The sequence below is a fragment of the Rhinopithecus roxellana genome, chromosome 5 (assembly GCF_007565055.1).
Source record: "Rhinopithecus roxellana isolate Shanxi Qingling chromosome 5, ASM756505v1, whole genome shotgun sequence".
Taxonomy (NCBI): domain Eukaryota; kingdom Metazoa; phylum Chordata; class Mammalia; order Primates; family Cercopithecidae; genus Rhinopithecus; species Rhinopithecus roxellana.
Genome location: NC_044553.1, coordinates 172,123,678 through 172,134,496, shown reverse-complemented (window position 1 = coordinate 172,134,496; position 10,819 = coordinate 172,123,678). Strand labels below are relative to the sequence as shown.

The 10,819-nt window shown below is 48.0% G+C and overlaps 1 protein-coding gene across 1 annotated transcript; it reads right to left on the bottom strand.

Moving 5' to 3' along the window:
- Positions 1 to 8,783: 8,783 nt before the first annotated feature.
- On the bottom strand, positions 8,784 to 9,406 carry LOC104662579 (myosin light polypeptide 6-like). Its single transcript, XM_030931391.1, has one exon. The coding sequence runs from the start codon at positions 9,389 to 9,391 to the stop codon at positions 8,936 to 8,938; it is 456 nt and encodes a 151-aa protein (XP_030787251.1). The 5' UTR covers positions 9,392 to 9,406; the 3' UTR covers positions 8,784 to 8,935.
- Between the last annotated feature and the right edge of the window lie 1,413 nt (positions 9,407 to 10,819).

Below are 10,819 nucleotides of genomic sequence, written 5' to 3'. Positions count from 1 at the left end.
CATGGAGATCCTTAAGGGCAGGAGTCAGGGCCGAACCCATCTCTGCTGACTCTTCCAGCCTGAGGTTCTTTCTCCCGAACACTCTTGGGGTGAAGGCTCAGGCAGGCCGTGGATCCCCAAGCTTGGTTCTGCTCAACATCCATTCACCTGAGGTCCTCTGGGCTAGTTTCTTTGATATTTCTGTGGGGCATGGGACAGACTTATTCGGTAACTTAGCAACCTCAGTTTCCTCCTGTATGAAATGCAAGCAGTAGCCATTTAGTCCTCTGGCAGGTTGTTGTGAGGGTTAGGGAGAGTGGACAGTGAGCCTGATTGTGTGATCCTCTCCATGTGGTGGGGAGAGACCTCAGGCTTTTGGGGTTGCAGCCAGGGTGATCAACTCCTAGGAGAAGGGTGCATCCCCTGCACAGGGTCTGGGAGTGGGTGGAACAGGTTCCTGTGAAATTTAAGATTTGTGGATAGAAAGAGATTAGACTTAGTGATGAGCCTTGTAATAGTCAGGCCACGCTGGCCAAAGATAATGAAGCCTTTTCTACTCCTGCCAGACCCCTGACTGGGTCTCTGGCTGTGCCCTCCCTGGCCACAGTTCATCCTTTTTCTCATCTACCATTCATTCATGCCATCACTTGTTCCACAAACACTTTTCAAGCCCCTTCTCTGTTCCCAGCACTGGGGATACAGCTGCAGATGAGGGTGACTCTTGCCCTTCTAGGGCTTACAGTCCACATGGGGGAGAAAAGCCTTAAACAAATAGCCACACCCATCAATACAAATAAATACAAAATCACAATTTTTTTAAAAGACAGGGTCTTGTTCTGCCTCCCAGGCTGGAATGCAGTGATGCGATCATAGTTCACTATAATCTCGAAATCCTGGGCTCAAGCAATTCTCCGGCCCAACTTGGGAGGCTCCTACTTGGGCAGCCTCCCAGGTAGCTAGGAGGACTAAGTCATGCACCACTACACCCAGCTACATTTTTTATTTTTATTTTTATAGAGACGGGGGGGGGGGTCTCACTATGTTGCCCTGGCTGGTCTTGAACTCCTGGCTTCAAACAGTCCTCTCAGCTCAGCTTCCCAAAGTGTTGGGATTACAGGCATGAGCCACCACGCCTGACCAAAATTACAAAATTTAGCAAGTGCATGGAAGGAAAAGAACGAGATGTTACAAGAGTGGATAATGAGAACTGACTCTTCCTAAAGGCCAGGACTTACTATGCGGCTGCAGCATCCAAAGCATTCGATATTTGATAACTGGATCCTCACCATGTTCCTGCGGGGTGGGTGCCACTGCTCTCGCTATTTTCCAGGTAAGAAAACTGAGTCTCCATAGGTGGAAAGTCTTGTGCAAGATCCATGGCTAGGAGAGTGGAGCTGTGGTGTGGCCCAGCTCTGGCCCAGAAGTTGCACTACCCCAGGAAGTGGGAGACCAAGAGCGGCTGCTCCAGGACCGGCCTTCTGCTGAGATGGGATAGGTGAGCCGAGTTGGCCTGAGGAAGAATAGGAAGGAGGATTTCTAGGAACAGCTTAGGCCTGTGTCCTATGGGCAGGAAAGAAAGGTAAGCAAGAGGGAATGAATGAAGAGAGAGAAGGAGAATGGAGGAATGGGGCATTCAGGGCCTTGAGGACCATGGGGTATCTGCCACATGCTGAGCGAATGGAAGGCTGATTTGGGGCGGGAGCCTGGAACCATGATGAATGGCTAACCTGATGCAGCAACACACTTCCCAGGCCCAGGGCAGATCCCAGATCTCCATCATTCCCTGTCATTCTGTGACGTTGGAGGACAGGCTTCCATCTTCTTTTTTTTTTTTCCCACAATTGAGGAAACCAAGACTTGGAGCAGTATATATAGACTTGGAGCAATAATATAATAATTATATTATATAATATTATATATTATATATTTAAAGATAGATTCCCTATCTTTAAAACAAGGAAGAAATGCCAAAATAATATGCAAAATATCAATATATGTATTTTAAAATTTTTCATTGTAGAATAATTTCAAACCTAAGAAAATGTACCATGATCATAGAGAGCTCCTGTATAGCCTTCACTCAAATAGTTTCTTACCCCACGTTTTATCATATTCCCTACCTCTCTCTCTTTATAATATATCTTTGCATGCATAATATATCCACATTTTTTTCTGCACAAGAGTCCAGTTAAGTTGAAGATGGCATGTCCCTTTATCCCTAAATGTTTCAGTGGGCATTTCCTAAGAACTAGGATTTTTTTTTGGTTGTTTGTTTTACATAACAACAGTACAGTTATCAAAATCAGGAAATTTCACAATGATACACTGCTATTATCTCATCCAGGAGTCAGCAAACATTTTCTATAAAGAGCCGGATATTTTCAGTTTTGCAGGCCATATGGTCTCCATTGCAACTACTCAACTCCACCCCACTGTGCAAAAGCAGCCATAGATAAGGTGAAATTGAACGAGCATGGATGTGTTCCAATAAAACTTTATTTATGAAAACAGGCAGCAGGTCAGGCCAGATTTGTCCTGAGGGCCGTAGCTTGCCAACTCCTGATGGTTCATATTCAAATTTGGCCAACTGTTCCAATAACATCCTTTTAGAGTGATATTGTTTCCTGATCTTTGTATAGATTTTAAATGTTTACCTTGAAAAAATTAATGGTCTTAATCCTCCAAAATAGAACTGAAAATAACTGTGCTATTCACATGGCGATCACAGGGTTTAAAAATGTCTGAATTGATGCTGCAGCCCTGACAGGCAGTGCAGTCCTGTGATGGGTGTGGGTTTCATCTGTGTCTTTTCCTTTGTCCAGTCCTAAATGCAGCTCTGTGAAGTTCTGAATAACTTCATTTAAGGTTGCTATACAAGTCTATGTTAGGGTTCTTTATGGTGATGACCCCTATACCAAATGACTCTCCTGGCCTCCCAGTGACCTTAGATCCTCCTTAAGGACAGGAACCAGATTCTGTTCCTCACAGAGCCTGGCCCAGCAAGACCCGTAGACCTGGGTCAGGGTGAGGTGTGGCCTGGTGCAACGCTCCTCTGGGAGTTGCCATTTGCTATTGCTCGTGAGGCTCACTTAAGCTCAGAATGAGAAGCACCTGGCTTGGCCCTCGGGCACAGTAGTGAAGGTTTAAATAAAAATGCCTCCAGCCGGGTGCAGTGGCTCACGTCTGTAATCCCAGCACTGTGGGAGGTTGAGGCAGGTGGATCACCTGAGATCGGAAGTTCGAGACCAGCCTGACCAACATGGAGAAACCCTGTCTCTACTAAAAATACAAAATTAGCTGGGCGTGGTGGCAGGCGCCTGTAATCCCAGCTACTTGGGAGGCTGAGACAGGAGATGATACGCTTGAACCCAGGAGGTGGAGGTTGCAGTGAGCCAAGATTGCGCCTCTGCACTCCAGCCTAGGCAACAAGAGAGAAACTCCATCTCAAAAAAAAAAAATCTCCAAAGAACCAGTTGTGTAGCCAGATGAATCAAGGGCCACTAAGTGTTTGCTCCAAAGGCCACAGAGGCTGAGTAGTAGGCCCAACTATGACAGCCAGAGAAGACAAGAAGGGCATCCAGAGACTTCTGGCTCCACTGGCCTTTCTTTCTTTCTCTCGCTGTCTCTCTCTCTCTCTCTTTTTTTTTTTTTTTTTTTTTTAAAGAGACAGGGTCTTGTTCTGTTGCCTAGGCTGGAGTGCAGTGGTAAGATTGCAGCTCACTCCAGCCTTGAAATCCTGGACTTAAGTGATCCTCCTTCCTCAGCCTCCTAAGTAGCTAGGACTACAGGCACACACCACCATGCCTGGCTAATTTAAAAAAATTTTTTTTTCTTAGAGAAATGAGGGTATTGCTATGTTGCCTCAGCTGTTCTTGAACTCCTGGCCTCAAGTGGTCTTCCCACATTGGCCTCCTAAAATGCTAGTATTCCAGGTATGAGTCAGCACATCCCCCCCAGCACCCTCACTGGCTTTTCCCTTAAGGAAGACTTTATTTACAACTATTGTGGTAGGTGTTAAGACTATCACAACAGTGGGGAGACTATATTCAACTCCAAATACAGCACAGACAGCTGAGGTTTTACAGCCAACCAGCAGAATGAAGGGTGGGAGCATGCTGTCAGTGGATGGAAGTTACTAAGAGGAGACATCAAGGGTAGGGGGATTCTTGCTAAATCAATGCAACAGGATTCTTGCTAAAACTGGGCTAGGCAGGCTGAAGACAGGATCCCAGGATGAAGCCTACTCAAAAAGAGGACTCAGAGAAGCTGGTTTAAGTTTGCTCAAGGAGAGTCTTTGTCACATGCTATGCGATCTTAGAACTGCCCCCCCTCCACATTTACAAGTGAGGAAATAGCGGTTCAGAGAAATAGTCATTTGCCTGAGGTCTGCTTTAGTCCATCTCACCCCCAGGGGGCCCCGCCCTAAGGTTCTGACCACAACTGCCCCCTGCCCACAAGCTATAGGTAAAAGGACATGAGCCCCAGCCCTTCCTTTGCTACTGGACTCATTGCTGTGTGACCCTTCTTAAGACCAGTCCATCTCTGGGCCTCTCAATGTGACCCAAAGCCACAAGGGAGTCCTCTGGCTGAGCCATGGGAACACAGGGGAGCCGGGTAGTCCAGGCCTGGGATGGGCAGGGTACTAATTAGTGAGAGCTCCTCTGGAATGTTAAGTACCCAGCCCTGGAATGCAGCTCCTGCTGGCTGCAAATCCCCCTGCCATCAAACAGGCCCTGCCATGGCGATAAAGATCAGGGTGGGCAGGCCCCGTGGGCCCTGTCTTGGGAAGCCCACCAGGCAACACATTTGTCTAGCCTTTCCCCACAATCTCCCTCCATTAAGAACTCACTCTATCTTAGAGCTTGAGCTTGGCTCAGAGCAAGGCTTGGTGAGTGTGCTGGGGGCCTTCTAAGGTGGCCCCCCAGTGATTCCTACCTCTTGTTGTTAATGCCTTTGTGGAATGCCCTCTCCTTCAGTGTGGGCTGGCCCTAGTGAGTGGCTCCTGACAAATAGAATACAGCAAAAGTGATGGCACATCACCTCTGATATTAGGTTACAAAAAGACCATGGCTTTCGTCTTGGGCACTCTGTTGCTGTCTCTGAGTGAAGCCAGCTGCCATGAGCTGCCCAGTGGAGAGGGCCACGTGGCAAGCATATGAGAACAGTCTCCAGCCAACAGCCAGCAAGGCCGTCCAGGCCAGATAGGAACTGAGGCTTACAGACCTACAACCCACAAAAACAGAATCTTGCCAATAACCACATGAGTAGGCTTCGAAGAGGATCCATCCCCAGATGAGCCATCAGATGACTGTTGACTTCATTACAGCTTGACTGCAGCCTGAGAGAGACCATGAGGCAGAGGACCCAGCTAAGAACCTATGCCCAGATTCTTGACCCAGGAAACTGTGACATCATAAATACCTGTTGTTTTAAGTTGCTAACTTTTGGGGCAAATGTTATGTAGCAATGGATAACTAGTACAGCCCATATCAATCAAGTGCTTACAACGTGCCTGGCCCTCTTCCCATCACTCTTTCCCCTGGTACCCTTAGGAGGTCAGCCCATTTGATAGCCATGGAAAGTGAAGCGGGTGTGGAAGCCCAAGGCCAGGCTCTTTAATTTCAGCACCCATGGAAAACTCAGGACACCCTGAGTTTTGTTTTGTATTGTTTTGAGACAGGGTCTCCCTCTGTCACCCAGGCTGATGTGCAGTGGCGTGATCTCAGCTCTCTGAAATCTCTGCCTCCTGGGTTCAAGCAATTCTCCTGCCTTAGCCTCCCAAGTAGCTGAGCTCATAGGCATGTACCACCACGCCTGGCTAATTGTTGTATTTTTAGTAGAGATGGGATTTCGCCGTGTTGGCCAGGCTGGTCTCAAACTGCTGACCTCAAGTGATTTGCCCACCTCGGCCTACCGAAGTGCTAGGATTATAGGCATAAGCCTGGCCCTACCTCAGTTTTAACAAGGCATTTGCCCCTGTCTGATTTCCTTGAGCTTCATAGTCAGGAATATATTATGAATCCATTGGCCAGTTGAGGAAACTGAAGCCCAGAGGGGAGATGGATTTGTTCAAAGTCACACAGAGTGTTAGCTGCAAAGTCATGAACCCTGACCCCAGGGTCATGAGTTCTGAGCTCAGGATCTTTACTGCACACCAGGCTGCCTCCACTGCCTAGCCTGGCTCACACAGAATCCTATGGAATGGGGCTCAGAAGAAGGCAGACATTGGTGATTCTGAGGTCTACCGCCTAGTTTCCTTGGGGCTCAGAACTATGCATGTGCCCTTAAGGAGTGTCCCTTTGCCATCTAAGGCCTGCTTTTTGGGGTCTAAGACCCTAAGCCTGGACCCAGCCCCTACAGGAGCCTAATGGTCTTGGGCTCAAGGGAGGGAGCTCAAGGCTCCTGCTGTTCAGGGTCAGCTTGGAGGTCCCGCATCCTCAGGACACAGCCTCACTGTTCTCAGACATCCCACATGGAGGAGCCGTAAGTCCCTGCCTGGATAAGATGGGCCGAAGGTTTTCCCTGTGTTGGGGGCCAGGGCAGATTTGGTGCCCTGTAGTCTCTGCTTCCACTTGGGACCTGGGACTGACAGACATTGGGGGCTTGGACACTAGCAAAAAGTGGGCAACATAAACAACCTCCTGGGACACTCACCAGACACAAACACAAACAGATCTGGGTCTGTGCCGAGACTGCCCCGTCCTTCTCAGACTACAGAGAGCCCAGGGAAAGGCAGGATGGCACGGCGCCTGCTGGGGCCTCTGCCTAGACCAGGACACTCAAGGGAGTCTGACAGGATCTGAATTTCTACAATCCTGCCAACAGAATGCTGCAGAATGACAGAATCTCCCTCTAAAGAAGGAGGGCACATTCCTTGCTTCAAGGCCAAGACCCTACTCCCAACAGTCAGGTGGAGAGACCATGGGCTCTCCGAGCTGAGAAAGATCTTAGGGACCATGGGCCACCCTCAGTCTCAGTCAGGACCAAACCTACCAGTTTACACCTAAGGACTGGGGCCAGGGGAGAGGGCCGGATTTGCCCAACATCACAGAGCCTGGAGTGCCAAGTCCAGTATGAGAATGAGGGTTTCTGACTCTCAGCCCGGTGCCCAGGGCTCTAGGCCAGTGGTCCTCAAACTTTGGCTTGCATTGGAATCATCTGCAGGGCTTGCTCAAACCCAGGGGGCTAGGCCCTATGGCTGGAGTTTCTGATTCTGTAGGTCTGAGTGGGACCCGAGAAGCTGCATTTCTGACAAGGTCCAGGTGGTGCTGATGCTGCTCGTCTAGGAACACACTTGAAGAACCAGTGCCCTGGGCATGCTGTCTTCCGGATCACTCTCCTGATGGCTCCCTAAAGTAGTGCTCCACATCCTTTTTGGCACCAGGGACTGGTTTTGTGGAAGGCAATTTTTCCACATACCAGGGTGGGGAGACGGGGTATGGTTATGAGATGAAACTGTTCCACCTCAGATCATCAGGTATTAGTTAGTTAGATTCTCATAAAAAGCACGAAACCTAAATCCCTCACCCACGCAGTTCACGAGAGGGTTCACGCTCCCGTGAGAAGCTAATGTGTTGGCCGGGCATGGTAGCTCATGCCTGTAATCCCAGCACTTTCAGAGGCTGAGGCTGGCGTTTCACCTAAGATCAGGAGTTTGAGACCAGCCTGGATAACATGGCGAAACCTCGTCGGTACTAAAAATACAAAAATTAGCCAGACGTGATGGCACATGCCTGAAATCCCAGCTACTAGGAAGGCTTGAGGCAGGAGAATCGCTTGAACACAGGAGGCAGAGGTTGCAGTGAGCTAAGATTGCACCACTGCACTCCAGCCTGGGCGACAGACTTCATCTCCCTACCTAAAAAAGAGTCGAATGTGGCAGCTGATCTGACAGGAGGCGGTGCTCAGGTGGTAATGTTTGCTGGCCCGCTGCTCACCTCCTGCTGTGGAACCCAGTTCCTAACAGGCTACGGGCCAGTATCAGTTCACAGCCTGGAGGTTGGGGACCCCTGCCGTAACGCACAGACCGAGGGCAATTTGCAGAGTCCCTGAGTGCCTGCCTAGGTACAAACTCCTTTGAGGGAGTGGGGTGTGTTGAAGAATGGTGAAGGGCAGCACCCTGTCTTGTTCATTTTTGTATTTATTGGCCAAGCAATTCCCCTATTAGCTGACCTATAAAACCCACAGATATACATGAAACACCCCAATTGTATAAGAAAACATATTTAGGAAAATTAATTTTTTTGTCATAAACTTACTGAAAGTGTTTTGTTGTTGTTGTTCAGGTAAATCAAGTATTATACGGGGGAATATTTTTATTAAGGAACCTTTCAGTAGGATGTCGATGGGAAGTGACAGAATGGTCTCTGCTGTGAAGTTTTCTGTTTCCATGCTTTGCCACTAGGGGCTGGTTTCAGCCTTCACTTTACCGTCAGTTCTCCCTATCCATGGGTTGAAAATATTTGAAAAAAAAAAAAGGATGGTTATGTCTGTACTACACATGTAAAAATCTATTTTCTTGTCATTGTTCCATAAATAACACAGTATAACAACTGTATACATAACTTTACATCGTATTAGGTATTATAAGTAATCTAGAGATAATTTAAAGTATATGAGAGGATGTGTGTAGGTTATATGCAAATAATATGCCATTTTATATAAGGACCTGAGCATCTGTGGATTTTGGTATGCATCGGGGGCCTGGAACCCATCCCCCACGGATACTGAAGGACAACTCTATTTTACCTTTTCGGCACTAAAGCTTCTATTCTTCTTCTTTTTTTTTTTTTCCGAAGGCCCAGAGAGCAAGTTTATTTGGTGAATGCTGATGGCAAACATCATCCAAGAGAGACAAGATGGGAAAGGTGTTGAGACAAGAGAGCCTAGGGAAACTTCAGGCTAGATACAAAACTCACACAGGGAAAGGCACGGAGTCGGGAGACTGGGAGGGTCCTCAGCCATTCAGCACCATGCGGACGAGCTCTGCATAGTTGATACAACCATTGCTGTCCTCGTGCCCTGCCAGCAGCATCTCTACTTCTTCCTTGGTCATCCTCTCACCCAGTGTGACAAGAACATGCCAGATTTCAGCACCCATGACAGTGCCATTTCCTTCCTTGTCAAACACCCGAAGTCCTTTGACATAATCCTCATAGGTGCCCTGGTCCTTGTTCTTGGCCACTGTCTGCAGCATGGGCAGAAAGTGCTCAAAGTCCAGCACCTTCACATTCATCTCATCACTCTCGGGGTTCCCCAGGACCTTGAGCACCTTGGCGTTGGTAGGATTCTGGCCCAGGGCCTTCATCACGTCCCCACACTGGCTGTACAGGATCTTGCCATCACCTGCTCGGTCAAACAGCTGGAAGGCCTCCTTGAACTCTGCAGTCTGGTCTTCGGTGAAGTCACACATCTTGACTGCTCAGCTCTGCGGGAACTTTTCCTGCAGTAATGGCCAGCTTCTATTCTTAAACTGATGCTTTGGATACTGGGTAAGTGGTAGCTCTATTGATGTAGATATAGATTCTGGATATATATGGATGTGGCCTTGGATACAAATACAGCTGCAGATGCAGAGACAAATGAGGATCTAGATAGAGATACATATACAGATACAGATAGAGATATAGTGTGTGTGTGTTTTGAAAAAAAGTACAAGCATGTCTAACATGCTGGCCTGTATGGTATATTCCTCCTCTAGGACTTCATGTTGCTTATTGTGAGGGACACAGCTTTGTCCGTCTTCCCACCAAGAACTTACATCCTCCTATGAAGACAGTACGGAGAGGCTACGTGATCCAAGGCCCATGGGGATTGCCACTAAAGGTCCCAGGATAGAAAGAGATGGGTTTTAAGGAGATCAGAGCCAGCTTCTTGGAGGAACAGAGCCATGTGAAATGACTCAAAATTAAGTTCATGGAGTACAGCTGTGATCACATGACTCCCCACCTCCCCACTGCCCATAGGAAACAAAAAGCCTGCAGCCTGGCAGATGTAGATAAGGCTCATCATCATTCAGCTGGGCCCTCCCTCTCTATCCCTCAAACTGTGGGGTAGCCCAGCCATGCCTGACTTCTGTGCACCCAGCCTTTTCTCATCACTGTGCCCTTGGCTCAGATCACCTTTCTCCAACTTCTCTGTTATCAAAGTCCTACACATCCTCCACCCAGCCTCACTCTTTCTTTAAGTTCTCAGAACCCAGGACTTTGATTTCCGGGGTGCTGGGAGCCCATATGGCCTTGTCTTACGCCTTATTACTACGGCACAAGCTGCTGGTTATCTGCTAATCTTCATCCTTCCCTTCTTCTGTGGCAGGGGGTCAGCAAGTTATAACTCATAGGCCAAATCTGGCCTGCTGCCTATTTTTGTGCTGCCTGCAAGCACGAAAGTATTTTTTTTTTTTTTGCGTTTTCTTTTTTTTAGGACAGAGTCTCCCTTTGTCACTCAGACTGAGTGGAGTTGCACAGTCTCGGCTCACTGCAGCCTCAACCTCCTTGGCTCAAGAAATCCTCCCTCCTCAGCCTCCAGAGTAGCTGGGACCACAGGAGCAAGTCACCATGCTGGGCTTTTTTTTCAGTTTTTTGTAGAGACAGGGTCTTCCTCTGTTGCCCAGGCTGGTCTCAAACTCCTAGACTCAAGCAATCTGCCCGCCTCAGCCTCCCACAGTGCTGGAATTACAGGTCTGAGCCACTGGGCCTGGCCTTTTTTTACATTTTTAAGTGACTGAAAATATAAATATTCTGTGAATCATAGAAACTATATAATATTTAGATTTCATTGTCCATAAATAAAATGTTATTGCAAGTACAGACAGGCTTATTCATTTCTGTGTCTATGACTG